The 26,296-nt window shown below is 48.1% G+C and overlaps 1 protein-coding gene across 1 annotated transcript in view; it reads left to right on the top strand.

Moving 5' to 3' along the window:
* Window positions 1-26,296, top strand: part of LOC144607315 (spindlin-1-like) — a 113,946-nt gene that overhangs the window by 67,380 nt on the left and 20,270 nt on the right. The window contains exons 2-3 of the mRNA XM_078424067.1: window positions 6,584-6,631; window positions 23,567-23,817. Coding sequence (XP_078280193.1) covers window positions 6,606-6,631; window positions 23,567-23,817 — 277 coding nt within the window. The 5' untranslated portion in view covers window positions 6,584-6,605. The remainder of the gene's footprint in view (window positions 1-6,583; window positions 6,632-23,566; window positions 23,818-26,296) is intronic.

Genomic DNA, 26,296 nt, shown 5'->3' with positions numbered 1-26,296 from the left:
TATGGCACAAGGCAATGGAGGTTCTAGATCAGAGTTTTCCCTCTCCTAGATGGACTGCCTTCCCGGGCTGACGAGCCTCATCTGCCCGAGACTCGTGGGGGCTTGAGCGTCTACCTTCCCGTCTATAGCACCTGCCCACTGCAGCCTTCATCCATCCGCCTTCCCAGCCGTTGTGACGCTCCACTAAAGTCAGCCATCATCCTCCACCTGTTCCACCGTTGAGGTCCTGCCTGGATCGCTCTTTGTCAGGGACCTCCCCCTCGACCTTACCGCCATGGGTGACCCCACCAGGAGCGTAGCTCCAGACGGCATCGCTCTCAGGATCACACAAGCTTCTCCACCACGACACGGTGACAATCCACAGAGAAGTTGCGGGATCATGTTGCAGTTGTACAAGATGTTGGTGAGGCCTCATTTGGAGTATTGTGTTCAGTTCTGGACACCATGTGAGAGGAAAGTTGTCAAGCTGGAAAGGGTACAGAGAAGATTTATGAGGATGTTGCCAGGACTCGAGGGCCTGAGCAGGCTGGGAATCTATTCCTTGGAGGGCAGGAGGATGAGGTGTGATCTTATAGAGGTGTACAAAACCATGAGAGAAATAGATCGGGTAGACGCACTGAGACTCTTGCCCAGAGTAGGGGAATCACGAACCAGAGGACATAGGTTTAAGGGAAAGATTTAATAAGAACCTGAGGGGTACCTTTTTCACACACAGGGTGGTGGGTGTATGGAACGAGCTGCCAGAGGAGGTAGTTGAGGCAGATACTATTGCAACATTTAAGAAATATTTAGGCAGGTCCACGGATAGGACAGGTTTAGAGGGATATGGGCCAAACGCAGGCAGGTGGGATTGGTGTAGATGTGACATGTTGGTGGGTGTGGGCAAGTTGGGCCGAAGGGCCTGTGTCCATGCTGTATGACTCTGTGACCTCCTCCAACACGTGTGTCCATGCTGTGTGAGTCTGTGACCTCCAACACGTGTTCTTGTCAAGTTGCCTCAGGGTGACTAGAGGCTGTATCTTTGATTTCCAGTGGTCTAGGGTTTGTAACGGAATGCAGGGGAAATACTGCCAAAGCCTGAGTCAAGGAGTCATCTTGCCTGATGAATAAAATCTGACCTGAAGCAGGGTGAGCCAAGCGAGGACAGCGCCGTACAAATCAGAAGCATAAAATCAGTCTCAGTTGTTTACAGCATTGTGGTTGCCGTGTTTAATTAGGATGGACATCATGCAGTCATCGCCACTGATTAATAAGGTCATAAGAAATAGTAGAATTAGATCATTCGGCCCACCAAGTATACTCTGGCATTCAGTCATGGCTGATCTATCTCCCCCTCCTAACCCCATTCTCCTGCCTTCTCCCCACAACCTCTGACACCCCGTACTAATAAAGAATCTATCTATCTCTGTGTTAAACATATCCACTGACTTGGCCTCCACAGCCTTCTGAGGTAAAGAATTCCACAGATTCACCACCCTCTGACTAAAAAGACATTTCTCCTCATTTCCTTCTTAAAAGAATGGCCTTTAATTCTGAGGCTGAGGCCTTTAGTCCTAGACTCTCCCACTGGTGGAAACATCCTCTCCACTTCCACTCCATCCAAGTCTTTCACTATTCTGTATGTTTTTTTGGATTGGTTGATTAGTTGCAGTATAGTTACTACCTGCATTTGCAGAGCATGCACTGTAAAGTGAGTCAGCAAATGAGTAGGATGTGGTGTCTCCTCAAATAAAGTTAATTCACTCTGAAAACCCAATAAACCCAACAGAGTGCCACAAACAACTTCTTCCAATAGAAACTGTGTAATTTCTCCAGCAGCTGGAGAGAGTGGAGAATAGTTACATGGAAATGTTGTGCCTCAAGTCCATTTTTTCCAGCGTTTCCATCCTGGTCTGGTCTGGTCTGGTCTGGTCTGGTCTGGTCTGGTCTGGTCTGGTCTGGTCTGGTCTGGTCTGGTCTGGTCTGAGGAGATTAGGTGACATTTGTGTTGGGGCGGCAGATGTGATGTGGGATCTGGAGATGTGATTGGTTGAAGTCCGCGTGGGACTGTAGATGCGATTGGTTGAAATCCATTTGAGGCTGTAGACGGGATTGGTTGAAGTCGACGTGGGATCTGCCAATGTGATTGGTTGAACTCTGTGTGGGCCGCAGATGTGATTGGTTGAAGTCCACGAACAGCCTGCAGACCTGATTGGTTCATAGGTCCTTTATTGTCACGTTTGCCAAGTAAGGTCCAGTGATATGTGAATTACCGTACAGCCCAGCACAACAAAGCAACAAGACACAAACTACATAAACGTTAATGTAAAAATCCTCCACAGTGGATTCCCCACTGCTATAAAGTCTAATCTTCCCCCCTCATTTTTCTCCCGCGGTCGGGGCAGTCGAACCATCCGTCGGGGCGATCGAAGCTCCCGAACCGAAATGTCACCCATCCTTTTTACCCGGAGATGCTGCCTGACCCACTGAGTTACTCCAGCACTTTGTGTCTATCACCTCCACACTTGGGGCAGGTTACGCTGGCTAATTAATCGATCAACTTGCATATCATTGGGTGGAAATCCTTGCAGTCATGGAGAGGAATTGCAGACTTCACATAGACTGCACCCGAGGTCGGGATTGAACCTGAGTCTCCGGTGCAATGAAGCAGCAACTGCCAGCTAACGCCACTGTTACACCGCTCACACGCCTGGGGTTCCCAGCATGTTGGAAACACTCAGCAGTCTGGCATCTGCGGAAAGAGAAATCGAGTTATCATTGTGGTTCTGATGAAGGGTTTTTGATCCAAACTAATGATTGTGACAGTGGCCCAGCGGTAGAGTTGCTGCCTCGTAGCGCCAGAGACACGGGCTCGATCCTGACATAAATCTCATCCAAATTTCTAACGGAGGCCTCAAATGTGCAAGTGTCCACCACCGATCTTCCAGCAACTGGTGGTTCGGCCGCCCCCTTTAATCCGGATAACTTCCCCTTCCCCCCCCCCCCCCCCCCCCAGAGGTCCCCTCGAACATTTAGTGCATAGGCCGGGTGAGGTGACCTATCTTAACTTCATCCGGTCTTCTACACTGACCGGTGGGTAAAATTTGCCTCCTGTGGCCGGAACCCTGAAACTCCGGCCCGGTCGGAGCCGGCAGATCCGTTCCCATAGCCGACTTCCGCAGCCGATATCTCGGCCGCACGAGGCAGTGACCTCCAATGGTCTGGCAAAACGGATATTCCAGAGACGCTGTGGAACCAAGGGTGCCGGAAAACAGTGGTGGACCTGCATTTTGGAGGGAGATTCACATGGCCATAATAGACAATAGACCATAGGTGCAGGAGGAGACCATTAGGCCCTTCGAGCCAGCACCGCCATTCAATGTGATTATGGCTGATCATTCTCAATCAGTACCCCGTTCCTGCCTTCTCCCCATACCCCCTAACTCCGCTATCCTTAAGAGCTCTATCTAGCTCTCTCTTGAATGCATTCAGAGAATTGGCCTCCACTGCCTTCTGAGGCAGAGAATTCCACAGATTCACAACTCTCTGACTGAAAAAGTTTTTCCTCATCTCAGTTCTAAATGGCCTACCCCTTATTCTTAAACTGTGGCCCCTGGTTCTGGACTCCCCCAACATTGGGAACATGTTTCCTGCCTCTAACGTGTCCAACCCCTTAATAATCTTATACGTTTCGATAAGATCCCCTCTCATCCTTCTAAATTCCAGTGTATACAAGCCCAGTCGCTCCAGTCTTTCAACATATGACAGTCCCGCCATTCCGGGAATTAACCTAGTAAACCTACGCTGCACGCCCTCAATAGCAAGAATATCCTTCCTCAAATTTGGAGACCAAAATTGCACACAGTACTCCAGGTGCGGTCTCACTAGGGCCCTGTACAACTGTAGAAGGACCTCTTTGCTCCTATACTCAACTCCCCTTGTTATGAAGGCCAACATTCCATTGGCTTTCTTCACTGCCTGCTGTACCTGCATGCTTCCTTTCAGTGACTGATGCACTAGGACACCCAGATCTCGTTGTAAGTTCCATTTTCCTAACTTGACACCAGTTAAGTTTAGTTTTCCTAACTTAACTTAATTCCAGGATATTTACTTTATTTTTCTTTCATGAAAGCATCATTATATATATATATATATATATATATATATATATATACTCTCAGTTCTCTGCTGTACTCCAAATGTTTGATTAACGTGGTAATTTTTGATACAACAGTGTTTATGTGTCAGAGGGATATGGATCATGTACAGGCAGATGAGATCATAAGTTTGTCGGTTTATAGATGATAGGAGCAGAATTAGGCCATTTGGCCCATCAAGTCTACTCCGCCATTCAATCATGGCTGAGCTATCTCTCCCTCCTAATCCCATTATCTTGTCTTTCCCCCATAACCCTTGACACCCGTACTAATGAGGAATCTATCTATCTCTGCCTTAAAAATGTCCATTGACTTGGCCCCCACAGATCAGTTTAACTTAGCATCATGTTCGGCTTAAGCTTTTTACTCAACTGTATGCAAGAAAATGTTTTCACTGCACGTACGTACATGTGACAGTAAAGAACCATTAATTCATTAAACCATTGATCGCATTGTAATAAAAAGGAACTGCAAATGCTGGTTTATACCAAAGAAAGACACCAAATGCTGGAGTAACTCAGCCGGTCAGGCAGCATCTCTGGAGATAATGAATAGGTGACGTTTCTGATTGGGGCCCTTCTTCAGGCTGATTATAGCAGAAAGAGCGGGCAGAAAGACTGGAAGTGAAAAGAGGAAGGAAAAATCGAGGCAGGCAAGAGATGACCTCAGGTGAGGGGTTCCCTTGTTGAAATCTGCGTCTATCAATCTGCGATAAACCGTTGATCATCCTTGGGTGACAAAGTTTATTCTTGGAAAAATAAACAATGTTGAGCTTGTGGTAATAACGCACATTAAAATTTACCCGATGAAAACAAGATGTTTGGTGAGTGTAAAACGAGTAAATTCCACAAACTAGGGAAATTCTATCGAGTTGACAAATACTGTCACTATTTAGTTTGGCTCCGATATTAAAATCAACGACACAAGTTCACAGATAAATATCAAACAGGAAGTACTGGCAGCGAGAGTTGTTTGAATTTTGTTTCAGCCTGAGTTTAGAACAAGCTCGCGCTAACTGAATTGGTTTTAATTTAGTTTTTGCTATCTGAGTCATATAACTACGGTTTGTTTTCATGTGGAGCGGTTGGGCCCTAGCAGCAAGTTCTACATTTTCCATTGCAAAAACAATAAACCTTTTCTTATGTAAGTGCTGTAAAACTGTTTTTAAAAAGTACTATCCCTCCACTCCTGTCCTCCACTCCTGCCCTCCACTCTTGCCAACACTCCGACCTGTTCTGTTCCCGTACTCTGCCTGATTTTCCATTTCATTCCATAAGTTTAGTTTAGTTTTGAGATACAGCACGGAAACAAGTGTGAAGAAGCATCTTGACCCGAAACGTCACCCATCCCTTCTATCCAGAGATGCTGTCTGTCCCATTTAAGGGCGGCACGGTGGCGCGGTGTTTACAGCACTTGCAGCGCCGGAGACCCGGGTTCGATCCTGACTTCGGTTGCTGTCTGTACGGAGTTTGTACGTTCTCCCCGTGACCGCGTGGGTTTCCTCCGAGATCTTTGGTTTCCTCCCACACTCCAAAGACGTACAGGTATGTAGATTAATTGGCTTTGTGTATGTGTAAATTGTCCCTCGTGTGGCTAGGATAGTGTTAATGTGCGGGAATCGCTGGTCGGTGCGAACTCAGTGGGCCGAAGGGCCTGTTTCTGTGCTTTATCTCTAAACTAAACTAAACTAAACAAGTTCCATCGGTTGGTTTGCTGGATTCTAACCAAATTAGCCTTAACCAATTAGTCTGTTCACCTCTATTACTCCATGTGAAATAGGAGCTGGATTAATCTACTGGACGTCTGAAACCTGCTCTGCCATCTAATACAATCATTTCCCATTTCCCCATGCTATCCCTCCATCCCCTCACACAGGTCTAGTGAGCTTATTTAACTTAGTTTAGAGATACAGCATGGAAACAGGACCTTGGGCCCACCGAGTCCGCACCGAACAGCGATCCCCGTACACTAGAACTATCCTACATGCAAGGGACAATTTATCATTTTTACCGAAGCCAATTCACCCGCAAACCTGTAGGTCTTTGGAGTGTGGGTGGAAACTGGTGCTCCCGGGGAAACCCACACGATCACGGGGAGAGTTTGAGTTTAGTTTATCGTCTCGTGTACCGAGGTACAGTGAAACGCTTTTGTTGCGCACTGACCAGAGAACGTACAAACTCTGTACAGACAGCACCCTCTAGTCGGGTTTGAACCCGGGTCTTTGGCGCTGTAAGCCAGCATCTCTACCACTGCGCCACCGTGCCACCCAATATATTGTACAACAGAGGTTGTAAGCCGAGGGAGTAGCTGTCCTTGGCTGGGTCTAAAATGAATCTCGCCTATTGGAACATGCATGTACCTCAGCTGCTGTTATTTGTATGGGCGTGGGGGTTCCAGATTTGTGGTTTAAAAATAATGGGATGTTTTCTTTTTCCAATCTCTTGCAGGGTTGCTGGAATTCATGTGAACATGTTGAAGAGAAAGAAGCCTCATAGGTAAAGGGGAGGATTGGGGCAGAACACAGGCCAGTGTGGTTATTCTTGCGGGTGGAGGATAAGGGTTGAGGGGGATGGAGTGGAGGGAAGGGGGAGGGGAGGGGAGGGGGGAGGGAAGGAGGGGGGGAATGGAGGGAGAGGGGAGGGAGGGAGGAGAGGGTGCTGCATCAATGAGAGGTTTGGACCCAACGGGTCCACTTGGTCTAGTAATGATATCTGATTCATGAGAATGGTGCCGATGGACAGACACAAAATGCTGGAGTAACTCGGCGGGTCAGGCAGCATCCTTGGAGAAAAGGAATAGGTGACGTTTCAGGTCAAGACCCTTCTTTAGACTGAGAGTGAGGGGAGAGAGAGAGGAAACTAGGGGAATGAAAAGGTACAAAGAGCAAAAGAATGAAAGGGATGAAAAGAACAAATCAAGGCCACCAAGGAAAGGTGGAGCCCACAATGGTCCATTGTTGGCTGTGAAAGAGTTGATAATGAGGGGTTATGAACAGTGAAATGAAGCAAGACGACAGTGACATTAGTGGGACAGTTGGGGTGGGTGAGGGTCAGAGAGGGAGGGAATACAAGGGTTACTTAAAATCAGAAAGGGGGCAAGATTGAATATGAACCTGAGGGGTAACCAAATAAAGGGTGGTGGGTGTATGGAACGAACTGCCGGAGGAGGTCGTTGAGGTAGGTAGTATCACAACGTCTAAGAAACATTTAAACAGGTACATGGATAGGACAGGTTTAGAAGCTTATTGGCCAAACGTTGGCAGGTGGGACTAGTGTAGATGGGACATGTTGGCTGGCGTGGGCAAGATGGGCCGAAGGGCCTGTTTCCATGCTGTAAGTCTCTTTGACACAATGACTCTAAAGAAATCAATATTCATACCACCTGGTTGTAATCTGCCCAAGCGAAATATGAGGTGCTGTTCTTCCAATTTCCATCTGACAGTGGAGGAGGCCCAGGACAGAAAGGCCGGTATGGGAATGAGAAGGGGAGTTAAAGTGTTTGGCAATTGGGAGATCGCGTAGGCCCAGGCGGACTGAGAGTAGGTGTTCAGGTCCAATGGATCTGGATTAACTTCAAACTACCTTCTGATGTTTTTTACAATGCTAAATGTTGGAATTACGTTCAGTACGGGCTTTCTGGGCCTTTCCCCCTGCTGTACTGTTCTATCTGTAAAAGCCTTATTACAGGATGCAATAAACAGCTCAGCAAAATGCAGATCCTGTTAGAATGCTTGGAGTCACAAGGAACTGCAGAAAAGAGGTGGAGTAACAATGGGCCAGGCAGCATCTCTGGAGAACATGGACAGGTGACGTTCTAGGTCGGGACCCTTCTTCAGACTGATTTGGGGGGGGGAGAGGAGAAAAGTGGAAGAGAGGAGGGGTAGAATATAGCCTTTCAGGTGAGGCAGAGGTTCACTTGCAGCTTCTCCAACCTCATCTATTATATCCACTGTTCCAGGTGTGGACTCCTATATCGGCGAGACCAAGAGCAGGCTCGGCGATCATTTCGCTGAACACCTCCACTCAATCTGCCTAAACGTACATGATCTCCCTGTATAATCACATAACTCCCCCATCCATTCCCACACTGACCTTTCTGTCCTGGACCTCCTCCACTCTCAGAATGAGGCCCAGCGCAATTTGGAGTAACAGCACCTCATATTTCACATGAGCAGCTACAACCCAGCGGTCTGAATTTTGATTTCTCTAACTTCAAGTAACCCTTGCTTTCCCTCCCTCTCCATCCCTCCCCAATCCTAGTTCTCCGACCAGACTGACTGACCTCCTGATTACATTTTATCTTTGTATGCATCGTTGTCACCATCCCCTAGCTAACAACGATCTATTGTACATTTTCCTTGACTTTTGTCCCTTTGATCTCTTGTTTTCACACCTTACCCTTCCATATATCTGTGTCTACCTCTCCCCTGACTTTCAGTCTGAAGGAGGGTCTCGACCTGAAACGTCACCCATTCCTTCCATCCAGAAATGCTGCCTGTGTTTCTTCAGCATTTTGTGTCTATCTTAAGTGATAGGTGGATACAGGTGGGTTTGATGGGCAGATGGGTGGACAAAGCCCAGAGATGGGAAGAAGCCACAAGGCGTGAGATAAAGAGAAAAGGAGTAAAATATGAAGCCAGATGAAGGGACATGTGTGGAATTTTCTGCCACAGAAAGCAGTGGAGGCCAAAGATACTAGAGGAGCAAGATAGACCACTCGACCCTAAAAACCGTAGTATGTCACGGCGCCATTTTAGTAGGCAGAAACTTGCAGAAACATTTAAAAATAAATATAACAAAGTTTGGAGGGTTCTGGTCACTGAGGTACAGGAAGGATGACATTAACCTGGAAAGTATGCAGAAAAGATGTTAACTGGACTCGAGGGCTGGGGTTATAAGGAGAGGCTGGATGGGCTGGGACCTTTTTTCCCTGAAACATAGAGGCTGAAGGATGACCTTACAGAGGTATTCAGAATCAAAACATGAATAGATAAGGTGAATGGTCACAGACTTGATCCCAGGATAGAGGGGTCCAGTACTAGAGGGCACAGCTTTAAGCTCAGGGGAAGGATTTCAAGGGAAGCTGAGGGGCAATATGTTCATGCAGAGTGTGGTGTGTTTATGGAACGAGCTGCCAGGGAAAGCTGTAGAGGCAAGTACAATAAAGATGTGGAAAACAAAATGTGTGTGGAAGGCCCCAACCCGAGGGGGAAACATTTAAAAGTACAGAATGGGCTTGGATAGAGTGGATGTGGAGAGGATGTTTCCACTAGTGGGAGAGTCTAGAACTAGAGGTCATAGCCTCAGAATTAAAGGAAGTTCTTTTAGGAAGGAGATGAGGAGAGATTTCTTTAGACAGAGGGTGGTGAATCTGTGGGATTCTTTGCCACAGAAGGCTATGGAGGCAAAGTCAGTGGATATTTTTAAGGCAGAGCTAGATAGATTCTTGATTAGTTCAGGTGTCAGAGGTTATGGGGAGAAGGCAGAAGAATGGGGTTAAAGTGAACATGGATCAGCCATGATTGAATGGCGGAGTAGACTTGATGGGCCGAATGGCCTAATTGTGCTCCTATCCCTTATGACCTGAAACGTCACCCATCCTTTTTCTCCAGAGATGCTGCCTGACCCGCTGAGTAACTCCAGCATTTTGTGTCTATCATATGTAAAAGGCAGACACATAGATCGGAAAGGTTCGGGGGATGAGAGCTAAACACTGGAAAGTTTAGGTAAAACCTGGTTGGCATGGACGGGTTGGGCAGAAGGGCTTGTTTCCAATACTGGATCACAATACCCATCCGAGTGATGCTGCCTGACACGCTGAGTTCCTCCAGCACTGTGCTTTTTTAACCAAATCTGTTGTTCATTTGCCGTAACTCATTGGCAAATATCGGCAGATGAGGCTTGTGTGAATCACGTTGGAAGTTGTCCAAACGGCGTTGTGTGTAAATAGAAAATGCTGCTGTAGCTGTGCATTAAAACCAGAGCGAAACGTGGTGGATGCAGGAACCTTGAAACATAACCAGAAATGTTCAGCAGGTCGGGCAGCATCTATGGAGAATGGAGGAAAATGTACAGATTCCAAGACCTCAAATGCAAAGCAAGCAGGTGGGGGGAAATGAGAAATATCTAGACTTGCCTCTATGTTTTAAACATTCACCTGATATTGGCCCAGTTGCCTTGCTCCATTATCCCGTGGATAATGGTTGCATTATGGATGTGTGCATGTGCCAGCAACCCAAGAAGAGCAGTATTTGATGAGATTACCTTGTGCGCTATCAACCAAATAGCGAATCAGTGAATCAACCAAATAAATCAGCTTTAGTTCCTGCATTTGAACACACAAGATTCTGCAATCCTGAGCAAAGCACAAAGTGCTTGAGGAACTCAGCAGGTCTGGCAGCATCTGTGGAGGGGATGGACAGATAATGTTATGGGTGTTTGGTTTTAGTTTAGAGAAACAGCGTGGACACAGACCCTTCAGCCCACTGAGTCCGCGTCGAGCAGCGATGCCCGCACACACTAGCATTATCCCACACACCAGGGACAATTACAATTTTTTTACTGAAGCCAATTAACCTACTGACCTGTACGTCTTTGGAATGTGGGAGGAAACCAGAGCACCTGGGGAAAACCCACATGGTCACGGGGAGAGTGTAAAGACAAGCCCCCTTAGTCAGGATCGAACCCGGGTCTCTGGCACTGTAAGGCAGCAACTCTACCACTATGCCACCTTGCCAGTTGGGGCCCTTCAGACTTTTATTTGCTCCAGTTCATGTATTTGTTAGTTTAGGTGTCTTTACCTAGCTGATCGCGTTATATCTAAAATCAACACTCCTTTCAGGTTAAAAAAAAAGACACAAAATGCTGGAGTAACTCAGCAGGTCAGGGAGCATCTCTGGAGAACATGGAGGTGACATTTTGGGTTGAGACCTTCAGGCGGATTGTGGGGGTGGGGGGAGGGGAAGAGGGGCGGGGGAAGACAGCGAGAAGAAAGGAAGGGCGGGGCAAAACCTTGCAGGTAAGAGGTGTACACAGGTGAGGGGGGGATGTTTCATAGACAGATGGTTGGACAAAGGCCAGAGATAGGGAAAAGTGTGAGACAAAAGGATTAAATAGTTGCGAGTTGTGAAGCCAGAGGAATGAATGTGGGAGGAAGAGGAGAGGAGAAATCGTTGCGAGTCTAGGTGGGGCATAGGAGAGGGGGGGGGGGGGATTGTAGGAGAGAGAGGAAAGAGAGGGGATGTTGTTAGAGGCCACCTAAAATTGGACAATTCAATGTTCATGCCATTGGGTTGTGAGCTACCCAAGCGGAATACGAGGTGCTTTTCCTCCAGTTTGCGTGTGGCCTCACTCTGGACATGGAGGGGGCTCCATTCTGGTGTCTAACTGGTGGAGGATATTTGCAATTGAGAGATAATTAAGAACAGGATCAGAATATGTGCCTTGTTCCCTCAGTCCTACGCACGCACCCTAATCCAGCCTCAGCTCACAAAAAGAAACCAGGTTTGACATCTGTTAAATATCATTCCATTGTAAACCACATTTCTAGTCTTGAGGGCAGAGTTGTGTACGGTTTTAACTTTAGTTTAGTTTAGAGATACGGTGCGGAAACAGGCCCTTCGACATTTTGAGTCCGCACTGGCCAGCAATCACCGTAGTCTAGCACTGTCCTACACACGCTGGGGCAATGTACAAGTTTACTAAACCAATTAACCTACAAACCTGTGCGTCTTTGGAGAGTGGGAGGAAACCAGAGCACCCGGAGAAAACCCACGTGATCCCAGGGAGAACGTACAAACACCTTACAGACAGCATCTGTAGTCAGGATCGATCCCGGGACTCTGGGGCTGCAAGGCAGCAACTCTACCGCTGCGCCACCATGCCGTTCTGTCCTGAATCTGGAGGTGTGTGTGATGGCGGAGGGGAGAAGAGGGAGTGGCCAGGGCGCGACTCGTCCTTGTTTATGCTGGTGGCCTTGCCGAGGCAGCGTGAGGTGTAGATGGAGGTTGGTTTGTGTGATGGTCTGGGCTGCGTCCACAATTCCCTATGATTTCTTGCGGTCTTCTGCACGGTTGTAACTGTCTTGGCTTGTCTTACTCCCCGACTGCTGCTGGTCATGTCCTGTCTCTGAGCACCGCAGCTGTTGTTTCCAGAGCAGCTGGGCGAGGGCCATTGAATATGTTGCCTTCTCGTTTCCATCCTGCTGCTACCTTCCTCTTCTGGCGTTTAATTTTATCCTCTGGCAGTTGTGAAGTGAACAGAAGCAGGAGGCTTGTGACCTTCGAAGCCCAGCTTCGTAACCTGAGGAATCTGGAGTATTGCAGCAAAGGTCTAATGCAGTTCATAAGTTCATACTGTAGGAGCAGAATAAGGCCATTCAGCCCATCAAGTCTATCTCGCCAATCAATTATGGTTTAGTTAGTTTAGAGATATAGAGCAGAAACAGGCCCTGTCGGCCCACCTGGTTCGCACCGATCAGCGACCCCCGCAAGTTAACACTATCCTATACCCACTAGGGACAATTTTTTAACATTTACCAAGCCAATTAACCTACATACCAGTATGTGTTTGGAGTGTGGGAGGAAAACGAAGGTCTCAGAGAAAACCCACAGGGAGAACGTACAAACTCCGTACAGACGGCGCCCGTAGTCAGGATCGAACCCGGATCTCCGGCGCTGCATTCGCTGTAAGGCAGCAACTCTACCGCTGCGATGCCGATCTTTCTTCCGCTCTCAACCCCATTTTCCAACGTTTGCCCCTTAACCCATGACCCCAGTACGAATCAAGAATCTGTCAAACATGCCCTGCGTCTCTTCGATGTGGAGGGTGGGGACTTTGCAGGTTGTCCTTGCATCCTTGCCCATCTTGGCACGGAACTATTTTTATTGATTGATCGATTAATTGATTGTAAGATACGGCACGCAAACTGGCCCTTCAGCCCACCAAGTCCATGCTTTAAGGAGAGGTTGACCAGGTTCGGACTCTATTCCCTAGAGCGCAGGAGGATGAGGGGTGATCTTATAGCGATGTACCAAATCATGAGAGGAATAGATTGGGTAAATGCACAGTCTCGTGCCAAGAGTGGGGGAATCGAAAACCAGAGGACCTAGGACATTGAGGGAAGTTAGTGCAGAAATAGCAGGGGCTATGACGGAAATATTTCAAACGTCATTAGAAACGGGGATGGTGCCGGAAGATTGGCGCATTGAGCATGTTGTGCCTTTGTTTAAAAAAGGTTCTAAAAGTAAACCTAGCAATTATAGACCTGTTAGTTTGACGTCTGTGGTGGGAAAATTAATGGAAAAGATACTTAGGGACAATATATATAATTATTTGGATAAACAAGGCCTGATTAGAAACAGTCAACATGGATTTGTGCCTGGAAGGTCATGTTTGACTAATCTTCTTGAATTTTTTGAAGAGGTTACCAGGGAAATTGATAAGGGCAAGGCTGTGGATGTTGTCTATATGGACTTCAGTAAGGCATTTGACAAGGTTCCACATGGAAGGTTGATTAAGAAGGTTAAATCGTTGGGTATTAATAGTGAGGTTGCAAGATGGATTCAACAATGGCTGAATGGGAGATACCAGAGGGTAATGGTTGACAATTGTATGTCAGGTTGGAGGCCAGTGTCTAGTGGAGTACCCCAAGGATCTGTGTTGGGTCCACTGTTGTTTGTCATTTACATTAATGATCTGGATGATGGTGTGGCAAATTGGATTAGTAAATATGCAGATGATACTAAGATAGGTGGAGTAGTTAATAATGAAGTAGAGTTTCAAAGTCTACAGAGAGACTTGGGCCTTTTGGAAGGGTGGGCTGAAAGATGGCAGATGGAGTTTAATGCTGATAAGTGTGAGGTGCTGCATTTTGGTAGGACAAATCAAAATAGGACGTACAGGGTAAATGGTAGGGAATTGAGGAATGCAGTGGAACAGAGGGATCTGGGAATAACTGTGCATCATCATATCATCATATATATACAGCCGGAAACAGGCCTTTTCGGCCCTCCAAGTCCGTGCCGCCCAGTGATCCCCGTACATTAACACTATCCTACACCCACTAGGGACAATTTTTACATTTACCCAACCAATTAACCTACATACCTGTACGTCTTTGGAGTGTGGGAGGAAACCGAAGATCTCGGAGAAAACCCACGCAGGTCACGGGGAGAACGTACAAACTCCTTACAGTGCAGCACCCGTAGTCAGGATCGAACCTGAGTCTCCGGCGCTGCATTCGCTGTAAAGCAACAACTCTACCGCTGCGCTACCGTGCCGCCCATTGTTCCCTGAAGGTGGAATCTCATGTGGATAGGGTGGTGAAGAAGGCGTTTGGTATGCTTGCCTTTATAAATCAGAGCATCGAGTATAGAAGTTGGGATGTAATGTTAAAATTGTACAGGGCATTGGTGAGGCCGAATCTGGAGTATGGTGTGCAGTTCTGGTCGCCAAATTATAGGAAGGATGTCGACAAAATGGAGAGGGTACAGAGGAGATTTACTAGAATGTTGCCTGGGTTTCAGCACTTAAGCTACAGAGAGAGGTTGAGCAGGTTGGGTCTTTATTCTTTGGAGCGTAGAAGGTTGAGGGGGGACTTGATAGAGGTTTTTTAAATTTTGAGAGGGACGGACAGAGTTGACGTGGGTAGGCTTTTCCCTTTGAGAGTGGGGAAGATTCCAACAAGGGGACATAGCTTCAGAATTGAGGGACAAAAGTTTAGGGGTAACATGAGGGGTAACTTCTTTACTCAGAGGTTGGTGGCTGTATGGAATGGGCTTCCGGTGGAAGTGGTGGAAGTGGTGGAGGCAGGCTCGATTTTATTATTTAAGAGTAAATTGGATAGGTATATGGATAAGAGGGGATTAGAGGGTTATGGTCTGAGTGCAGGTAGATGAGACTAGGTCAGGGAGAGTGGTCGGCGTGGACTGGTAGGGCCGAACGGGCCTGTTTCCGTGCTGTAGTTGTTATATGGTTATATAAGGTGAGGGGAGGGGGAATATTTAATCTCAGATGTAATCTGACGGGTAAATTTTTTCACTGAAAGGGTGGTGGGTGTATGGAACGAGCTGCCGGGGGAGGTAGTTGAGGCAAGTAATATACAAAAGATGTGCAGGTTTGTAGGTTAATTGGCCTGTAAATTGACCCTAGTGTGTAGGGAATGGATGAGAAAATGGGATAATATAGAAAGTGTGAACGGGTGATTGATCGATGATCTCTAGGAGGGTCCTAACCCAAAACGTCTCCCACCCTTTTTCTCCAGATATGTTGTCTGACCTGCTACGTTACTCCAGCACTTTGTCTATCTTTGGCATAAACCAGCATCTGCAGTTCTTTTTTTCTACCATCTGGTAACCTCCTCTGCACCTTTTCCAAAGCCTCCACATCCTTCTTCCTGTGTTGGGGTGACCAGAACTGCACGCAATACTCCAAACGCAGCCAAACCAAAGTCGTATAAAGCTGCATCGTGACTTCTTGACTGTTGTTCTCAATGCTTATTATACCCACTGTTTGAAGTGTGGTCACTGTTGTCACCTGGGAGAGAGAGCTGGCAGTTCACATGCTGCCAGCTTGTGGCTCACTCAGTTTAGTTTATTGTCATGTGTGCCAAGGTACAGTGAACAGCTTTTGTTGCGTGCTAACCCGTGAGCAGAAAGACAACACGTGATTACAATCGAGCCATTAACAGTGTCTAGATACATGATAAGGGAATAAACGTTTAGTGTAAGGTAAAGCCTGCAAAGCCCAATTAAGGATAGTCCGAGGGTCACCAAAGAGGGTCACCAAAGATAGTCCGAGGGTCACCAAGATAGTAGTTCAGCACTGCTCTCTGGTTGTGGTGGGATGATTCAGTTGCCTGATAACAGCTGAGAAGAAACTGTCCCGGAATCTGTTTGAACAGATCATATCATATCATATCATATATATACAGCCGGAAACAGGCCTCCTCGGCCCACCAAGTCCGTGCCGCCCAGCGATCCCCGCACATTAACACTATCCTACACCCACTAGGGACAATTTTTACATTTACCCAGCCAATTAACCTACATACCTGTGCGTCTTTGGAGTGTGGGAGGAAACCGAAGATCTCGGAGAAAACCCACGCAGGTCACGGGGAGAACGTACAAACTCCTTACAGTGCAGCACCCGTAGTCAGGATCAAACCTGAGTCTCCGGCGCTGCATTCGCTGTAAAGCAGCAACTCTACCGCTGCGCTACCGTGCCGCTTTAAAAAGGTGCAGCATTGAAATAATGTCGTGGGATCTTTAACTTCCACTTGGAATGGCGGACAGACGTTACTGTATCTAATGCCACTCCTGAGAGTGCAGCATTCTGTCTAACCAACACTGCAACAGTTTAACTGCGCTTCCCATTCCCACACTGACCTTTCCATCCTGGGCCTCCTCCACTGTCAGAGTGAGGCAGGGTTGCCAACTGTCCCGTATTAGCCGGGACATCCCGTATTTTGGGCTAAATTGGTTTGTCCCGTACGGGACCGCCCTTGTCCCGTCTTAGGCCTGGGGGGCGCTGTAGGCCCAGACAGTGTAGGCCCGGATAGTGTAGGTCCAGACACTGTAGGCCCGGACAGTGTGGGTCCGGACACTGTGGGCCCGGATACTGTAGGCCCGGACAGTGTAGGTCCAGACACTAGCTTCGGACAGTGTAGGGCCGGACACTGTAGGCCCGGACAGTGTAGGCCCGGCAATGTAGGTCCAGACACTAGCTTCGGACAGTGTAGGTCCCGACACTGTGGGCCCGGACAGTGTAGGTTCAGACAGTATAGGTCCGGACACTAGCTTCGGACAGTGTAGGTCCGGACAGTGTAGGTTCGGACACTGTAGGTTCGGACACTGTAGGCCCAGACACTAGCTTCGGACAGTGTAGGTCTGGACACTTTGGGCTCGGACAGTGTAGGTTCAGACAGTATAGGTCCGGACGCTAGGTTTGGACAGTGTAGGTTCGGACAGTGTAGGTTCGGATACTGTAGGTTCGGACACTGTAGGTCCAGACACTAGCTTCGGACAGTGTAGGTCTAGACACTGTGGGCCCGGACAGTGTAGGTTCGGACAGTGTAGGTTCGGACAGTGCAGATCCGGACACTAGGTTTGGACAGTTTAGGTCCGGAGGTCTGGGCGCTGCCTAGTGGAGGTTGCGTAGCAACCCGCCTCCCGGCCCGGGCCGCCAATGGTGGAGCGGGAGCACGTGGCTGCTGGCTGGGTGAGGTCACGTGGGGCGCGGGGCGGTGACATCACCTTGTCCCTTATTTGGGAGTGAGATAGTTGGCACCCCTAGAGTGAGGCCACATGCAAATTGGAAGAACAGCACCTCATATGCATTTTACAACCCAGTGGCATTAATATTGATTTCTCTAATTTCAAGTAACCCTTGCATTTCCTCTCTCTCCATTCCTCCCCCACCCTAGTCCTGCTAGCTTCACGGCTCGTATCCCTTGTTATCACCTCCTCCACAGCCAACAATGGACCCTTGTGGGCTCCTTGACCATCAGTGCCGGCTCTGATTTGTTCTGAATCTTTTCATACCTCCCTCTCTCCCTCCCCCTCACCTGCATCCTCCTGTCACTTGCCAGGCTTTGCTCCCTTTTCCAGCTGCCTTCTCCCCTTCAATCAGTCTGAAGAAAGATCCCGACCCGAAACATCGTCTGCCCATTCCCTCCACAGATGCTGCCTGACCCTCTGATGTTCCTCCAGCAATGTATTTGGATCAAGAAGAGAGACACAGAAAGCTGGAGTAACTCAGCGGGACAGGCAGCATCTCTGGAGAGAAGGAATGGGTGACGTTTCGGGTCAAGACCCTTCTTCAATTGGTCTTTTGTCTTGGGATATTCTGAAAGCGATGTGCTCAAGTGTGGGATAAGAAAATAACTGCAGATGCTGGTACAAATCGATTTATTCACAAAATGCTGGAGTAACTCAGCAGGTCAGGCAGCATCTCGGGAGAGAAGGAATGGGTGACGTTTCTGAAGAAGGGTCTCGACCCGAAACGTCACCCATTCCTTCTCTCCCGAGATGCTGCCTGACCTGCTGAGTTACTCCAGCATTTTGTGAATGCTCAAGTGTGGGGCTCATGGGGTTAACCTATGATGAGCGTTTGACAGCATTTGGAGTTTAGAAAGATGAGGGGAGATCTTTTTGAATAGTGACACACGAATAGTGGAAGGCCTGGATAGGGTGGATGTTTCCACCAGTGGGAGAGTCTAGGACCAGAGGGCACAGCCTCAGAATAAAAGGATGCACCTATAGAAAGGAGATGAGGAAGAATTTATTTAGTCGGAAGGTGGCGAGTCTGTGGAATTCATTGCAACAGAAGGCTTTGGAGGCCTAATCAGTGGGTATTTTTTAAAGTGGAGATTGACAGATTCTCGATTAGTAAGGGTGTCAAAGGTTATGGGAAGAAGGCAGGAGAATGGGGTTGGGAGGGAAAGATAGATCAGCCATGATTGAATGGCGGAGTAGACTCGATGGGCCGAATGGCCTAATTCTGCTCCCATGACTTGTGAACTTATGTGTTTTTGTCAGAACTGACACTGGCAAAGCAAGTTTTAGTTCCGAAGTGGATGTCCAATTTTGTGAAATAAAGTTAACTTCTAACTTGGCAATGGCTGTAACCGTGAGACTCTGCAATGGTTGTGCGTCCGCTCACGAAACCATGGCAACGGCCGTATCAGGGATACGGTTGCTAGGACTACCACAAGCCGGTTCTAAAGACTGCACCGACAGGCTGCTGCTCCTGTAGCAGCTTAAATGAACTCACAATTCTCACCGACCTTTAACTGTGGTTACAGAGCCTTATTACTTTCCATTTGGAAGCAAAGGAAAGCAGGCAGCCTTGTAATCGTCCTTAGCAATGAAGAATACGTTGGCTTGCTTTGTGGGCAGGAACTACTTTCTCTCTTTTCCAGACAGACAGCAGGTTTGACATTAGGAATGAGGTGAGCAGAGTGAGTGAGGCATGCACAGACTGACCACAAGTTGGCGCCAAATATTGATGCATTATCTATTTGGGGATCAGCTTAGTTTTTAGTTTTAGAGATACATTATGGAAACAGGCCCTTTGGCCCACCTAGTCCGTGCCGACCACCGATCATCCGTTCACACAACTTCAGTGTTATCCCACTTTCACACACACTCCCGAAACACTATGGGTAATTTACACAGGGCCAATTTACCAACAAACCTGTAAGTATTTGTGATATGGGAGGAAACGTGGCCTTCATAACGAGAGCATTTGAGTATCGGAGTAAAGAGGTCCTTCTGCAGTTGTACAGGGCCCTGTTGAGACCACATCTGGAGTATTATGTGCAGTTTCGGTCTCCTAATTTGAGGAAGGACGTCCTTGCTATTGAGGCAGTGCAGCGTAGGTTCACGAGGTTAATACCCGGGATGGCGGGACTGTCATATGAGGAAAGATTGGAAAGAATAGGCTTGTATTCACTGGAGTTGATAAGGATGGGAGGGGATCTTATAGAGACCTATAAAATGATGAAAGGACTGGACAAGCTAGATGCAGGAAAAATGTTCCCAATGTTGGGTGAGTCCAGAACCAGGGGCCACAGACTAAGAAAATAGGGGAGGCCATTTAAAACTGAGACGAGAAAAAACTTTTGCACGCAGAGAGTTGTGAATTTGTGGAATTCTCTGCCACAGAGGGCAGTGGAGGCCAATTCACTGGATGAATTTAAAAAAGAGTTAGATAGAGCTCTAGGGGCTAGTGGAATCAGGGGATATGGGGAGAAGGCAGGCACAGGCTACTGATTGTGGATGATCAGCCATGATCACAATGAATGGCAGTGCCAAATGGCCTCCTCCTGCACTAAATTTTCTATGTTTCTATGTTTTTGAAACTGGAGCACCCAGAGAAAACCCAGGCAGTCACAGGTAGAACATGCAAAATCCACACAGCCAGACACAAAATGCTGGAGTACTTTATCAGGTCAGGCAGCATCTCCGGAGAGAAGGAATGCGTGACATTTCTGGTCGAGGCCCTTCTTCAGACGAGAGTCGGGGGATAGGGAAATGGGAGATATAGAAGGTGATGTAGAGAGATATCGAACAAATAAATAACAGATATGTAAGAAAGTAACGACGTTAAAGGAATGTGGCCATTGTTAGCTGGTTGCCAAGTGACAATGAGCAGCTGGTGCGACTTGGGTGGGGGAGGGATCAATATTCATGCATATTCAGCTGCCCAAAAGAGGTGGCCCAACTTGATGCCGGTTCTGAAAGGTTATGAAGTAATTCAATGGATGTTCCCGCTCAAAGGACGAATCCACAATCATGCTTCTGAAAATACAGCTTTTGGGATTTAAGCTGGGATATTCTTATTCAGTGAGTGATTAGAAAGTAGAAAACGCAGTCGCACAGAGTGGCAGAACGAACTGCCAGTGGAAGCAGCTGAGGCAGTTACTAGGACAACATTTAAAAGACATTTGGACAGGTACGGTGGTGCAGTGGTAGAGCTGCTTCCTTACATCACCAGAGATCCAGATTCCATCCTGACTACGGGTGCTGTCTGTACGGAGTTTGTACGTTCTTCCCGTGACCTGCGTGGGTTTTCTCCGAGATCTCCGGTTTCCCCCCACACTCCAAAGACGTGCAGGTTTGTAGGCTAATTGGCTTGGTGTAATTTTAAAATTATCCGCAGTGTGTGTAGGATAGTATTAGTGTGCGGGGATCGCTAATCGATGAGGAGGACTCGGTGGGCCGCAGGGCGTGTTTCTGCACTGTATCTCATGGATGCGTTGGGCTGAAGGACCTCTTTCCATTCAGGATTACGATGACAAGTTAAAGCTCTGATTTGGAGCAAGGCCGACGAGGAACTTGTCGGGGGTGGCCACTCTGGTAGGAGTAGATGCCGTTCGCACTCACGAAGGCGGCAGATGTGCAGCGGTGTCTCTTGCTTACTAAATTGCACATTGAAGCCAATGGCCAAGAAGGCACACCAACGCCTCTACTTCCATAGCAGGCTTGGGAAGTTTGGCAAGTCCCCGGCAACTCTCACCAACTTCTACCGATGCGCCGTAGAAAGCATTTTATCGAGATGCATCACAGCCTGGTTTGAGCACAGCTCCATCCAAGACCGGGAAATTGCGGAGAATTGTGGACGCAGCCCAGACCAGGGTCGGCACGGTGGCGCAGCTGTAGAGCTGCTGCCGTACAGCGCTTGCAGCGCCAGAGACCCGTGTTCGATCCCGACTATTGGTGCTGCCTGTATGGAGTTTGTACCCGCATGCGTGGGTTTTCTCCGAAATCTTCGGTTTCCTCCCACACTCCAAAGACGTACAGATTTGTAGGTTAATTGGCTCGGTGTATGTGTAAATTATCGGATAGTGTTAATGTGCGGGGATTGCGGGTCGGTGCGGGCTCGGTGGGCCGAAGGGCCTGTTTCCATGCTGTATCTCTAAACTAATTGCATAAACCAACCTCCCTTCCATTGATTCCGTTAATACCTCACGCTGCCTCGGCAAGGCCAGCAGCATAATCAAGGACCAGACACACCCCGGCCACTCCCTCGTCCCCCTTTCTCATGTATCTGCACACTGTGGACGGCTCAATTGTAATAGTGTATTTTCTTTCCACTGACTAGCACGCACAAAGGCTTCTTTTCACTGTACACGTGACAATAACTAAACGAGATGTTTGAGGCGGTATTTCTACGGCAGTGGGATCATAGACCGACCGCTCCAAGCTGCACTGTGGCCAATGGTTCCTCCTCGATAGGTCCCTGCTGACAGCAAGTGATCAAATGCAATCTATAGTATAACAGCATTTAAAAGACTCTTGGATAGGTTTAGTACCCGAGGTACATTGAAAAGCTTTTGTTGAGTGCCAACTAATCAGTGGAAAGACTGTACATATTACAATTGATCCTTCCACAGTGTACAGATACATGATAAACAAAATAACGTGAATAATGTTTAGTGCAAGATAAAGGCCAGTAAAAGAACGATTAAAGATAGTCCAAGGTTCTTGAATGAGCTGTATAGTAGTTCAGGACTGCTCTCTAGTTGTTGGTAGGATGGTTTCATTGCCTAATTACTGCCGGGAAGAAGCTGTTCCTGAATCTGGAGGCGTGTGCTTTCACATATCTACCTCGTGCCTGATGGGAGAGGGGAGAACACGGAGTGACCAGGGTGCGACTCGTCCTTGGTTCATGGGTAGGATATATTTAGAGGGATGTGGGCCAAATGCAGGCAAAAGGCACTAGCTTAGATTGGCCATCTTGGTCGGCATGGACCAGTTGGGTCGAAGGGCCTGTTTCTGTACTGTATGAGTCTAGGACTCTGTGAACCTGTAAGTACAGGGTGATTATAGGAAAGGTAAATGAGAGCATGAAGCAGAAAAGTAGAATAGGACAAGTTGATATGGTTCAATGATAATTTATTTGTTGCATGTACCGAGCTACAATGAAATTCAGACGTTGGCCCAAATTGGTATTTTTTCATTGCTGCAAGTTTCTTGTAGGATGCAAACCATCGAGGACCAGAGGACATGGGTTTGAGGTGAGGGGGAAACGATTTAATAGGTATCTGAGGGGTAACTTTTCACACAAAGGGTGGTGGATGTATGGAACGAGCTGCCAGAGGAGGTAGTTGAGGCTGGGACTGTCCCAACATTTGAGAAGCAGATAGACAGGTAGATAGATAGTTCAGGTTTGGAGGGATATGGACCAAACGCGGGCAAGTGGGACTAGTGTAGCTGGGACACGTTGGCTGATGTGGGCAAGATGGGCCGAAGGGCCTGTTTCCACGCTGTATCACTCTATGACTCTAAACCACCTCAAAATTGTTTGGGCTGCACTGATACAATATTTATACTTGAGAATCATGCATCTGACATGAATATCCTTTGATTGTTGATTGTCCACATGCATTTATTCTTTTACCAAGGAAAGGTGTGACGAGATTAGATCAACACAATAGACAATAGGTGCAGGAGTAGGCCATTCGGCCCTTCTAGCCAGCACCACCATTCACCGTGATCATGGTGATCATCCCCATACCCCTTGACTCCGCTATCATTAAGAGCTCTATCTAACTCTCTCTTGAAAGCATCCAGAGAATTTGCCTCCACTGCCTTCTGAGCAGAGAAATATTCAACATCAGCATTATTTCCCCTTTTCACAACAGGAAGGAGTTGTTGAAAATCGCCACAACAAATGGTAAGAATGCCGCCAAAAGGCTCATCGGTCGTTTTGCATAGATCTCAGAGTTGTGTCCACCGCTTCAAATCTCTCCCTCCTAATCATCGGCACTCATCCCAAACAATCAGTCTCACTCTCCTGATCAAATGTGCCGTGTTGGAGTTCTTCTCAATGTTGCACATTGTACTATCGGTCACTTCGATGGGTATCTTGAATCGAGAATGTGATAAATGATGTTGTTTTTTTTCTCATCCTGTTTTAACTCCCAAGGAAGCGTAGCAAAGCAGATGCCAGTGACCCGGTCGCCTACAAACAGCGCAGTATTGTTGGGAGTAAAGTGCAACATGGATGGAGGGAGAAGACAGGGGTGGTCACCCAGTGGAAGGGCACGGTGCTGGACCAACTGCCCGTCAACCCGTCCCTCTTCCTGGTCAAGTACGATGATTTTGACTGTGTCTACGGGATCGAACTTTTCAAAGATGAGAGGGTCTCCGGACTCGAAATACTGCCCGACAAGAGCGGTAGGTAACTCAGTACCTGAGGGCAACGTTGTCCACACGGTCTCATAGGATAGGATGGGATAGAATAGGATAGGATGGGATAGAATAGAATAGAATAGAATAGAATAGAATAGAATAGGATGGGATAGAATAGAATAGAATAAAATAGAATAAAATATTTATTGGCCAGCTGTGTAGGAAAATAACTGCAGATGCTGGTACAAATCGTAGGTATCACAAAATGCTGGAGAAACTCAGCGGGTCAGGCAGCATCTCTGGAGAGGAGGAATGGGTGACGTTTCGGGTCGAGACCCTTCTTCAGACTTTGACAGTCCGGAGTGGCCTCCCAGAGGGAAGTGCTTCAAGGAGTTTGTGGCCAGGGTGAGAGGGGTCAGAGATGATCTTGTCCGCTCACTTCCTGGCCCTTGCAGTGTACAGTTCGTCAATGGGGGGAAGGGCATTATGAGGTCATTAAGCTGGAGAGTGTGCAGGGAAGATTTTCGATGCTGTTGCTAGCACTCTCGGGTTGAGCTGTAGGGAGAGGTTGGACCTACTAGGACTTTATTCCTTAGAGCACAGGAGGCTGAGGGCTGATGGTGTAGAGATTCCGGAGGGGAATAGACAGGGTGAATACACAGTCTTTTACCCAGAGTAGGGGGAATCAAGAACCAGGGGACATCGGTTTAAGGTGACAGGGGGACGATTTAATAGGATCTTCTTCGCACAGAGTGAAGGGTATATGGAACGAGCTGCCGGAAGAGGTTGTTCAGGCAGGTTTTATCACAGCATTTAAGAGACACTTGGATAGGATGGTGCATGGATAGGAAAGGTTTAGAGGTTTAAAGAAGAGGTGATTCTATTACAATGGGTAAGCCACAGGGCGGCTGAGTGGCACAGCGGTAGAGTTATATAAGAAAATAACTGCAGATGCTGGTACAAATCGATTTATTCACAAAATGCTGGAGTAACTCAGCAGGTCAGGCAGCATCTCGGGAGAGAAGGAATGGGTGACGTTTCGGGTCGAGACCCTTCTTCAGACTGATGTCAGGGGGGCGGGACAAAGTAAGGATATAGGTGGAGACAGGAAGATAGAGTGAGATCTGGGAAGGAGGAGGGGAAGAGAGGGACAGAGGAACTATCTAAAGTTGGAGAAGTCGATGTTCATACCACTGGGCTGCAAACTGCCCAGGCGAAATATGAGGTGCTGTTCCTCCAACTTCCGGTGGGCCTCACTATGGCACTGGAGGAGGCCCATGACAGAAAGGTCAGACTGGGAATGGGAGGGGGAGTTGAAGTGCTTGGCCACCGGGAGATCAGTTTGGTTAATGCGGACCGAGCGCAGGTGTTCAGCGAAGCGATCGCCAAGCCTGCACTTGGTTTCGCCGATGTAAATAAGTTGACATCTAGAGCAGCGGATGCAATAGATGAGGTTGGAGGAGGTGCAGGTGAACCTTTGTCTCACCTGGAAAGACTGTTTGGGTCCTTGGATGGAGATGAGGGGGGAGGTAAAGGGACAGGTGTTGCATCTCGTGCGGTTGCAGGGGAAAGTGCCAGGGGTGGGGGTGGTTTGGGTAGGAAGGGACGAGTGGACCAGGGAGTTACGGAGGGAACGGTCTCTGCGGAACGCAGAGAGGGGAGGGGATGGGAAGATATGGCCAGTGGTTGGGTCCCGTTGTAGGTGACGGAAATGTTGGTGGATGATATGTTGGATCCGCTGGCTGGTGGGGTGGAAGGTGAGAACGAGGGGGATTCTGTCCTTGTTGCGAGTGGGGGGAGGGGGAGCAAGAGCGGAGCTGTGGGATGTAGAAGAGACCTTAGTGAGAGCCTCATCTATAATGGAGGAGGGGAAGCCCCGTTTCCTGAAGAACGAGGACATCTCGGAAGCCCTAGTGTGAAACACCTCACCCCGGGCGCAGATGCGGTGTAGATGGAGGAATTGGGAGTAGGGATAGACTTTTTGCAGGTGGGAAGAAGTGTAGTCCAGATAGCTGTGCGAGTCAGTGGGTTTATAGTAAATGTCCGTCACTAGTCTGTCTCCTGTGATGGAGATGGTGAGGTCCAGAAACGGGAGGGAGATGTCGGAGATAGTCCAGGTATATTTAAGGGCAGGATGGAAATTGGAGGTGAACTGTATGGTCAGTGAGTTCTGCATGGGTGCAAGAGGTAGCACCAATGCAGTCGTCGATGTAACGGAGGTAGAGTTCGGGGATGGGGCCAATGTACGTCTGGAACAGGGATTGTTCGACGTACCCGACAAAGAGGCAGGCATTGCTAGGGCCCATGCGAGTGTCCATAGCTACGCCTCTGGTTTGGAGGAAGTGGGAGGAGTCAAAGGAGAAGTTGTTGAGGGTAAGAACCAGCTCTGCTAGGCGGAGGAGAGTGTTGGTCGATGGGGATTGGCTGGTTCTACGGTCGAGGAAGAAACGGAGGGCTTCGAGACCATCCTTGTGGGGGATGGAAGTATAGTGACTGGACATCCATGGTGAAGATGAGGGAGGGG

The sequence above is a fragment of the Rhinoraja longicauda genome, chromosome 28 (genome assembly GCF_053455715.1).
Source record: "Rhinoraja longicauda isolate Sanriku21f chromosome 28, sRhiLon1.1, whole genome shotgun sequence".
Taxonomy (NCBI): Eukaryota; Metazoa; Chordata; class Chondrichthyes; order Rajiformes; family Arhynchobatidae; genus Rhinoraja; species Rhinoraja longicauda.
The sequence above is the reverse complement of the archived record's forward strand: the minus strand, read 5'-3'. Positions and strand labels throughout refer to the sequence as shown.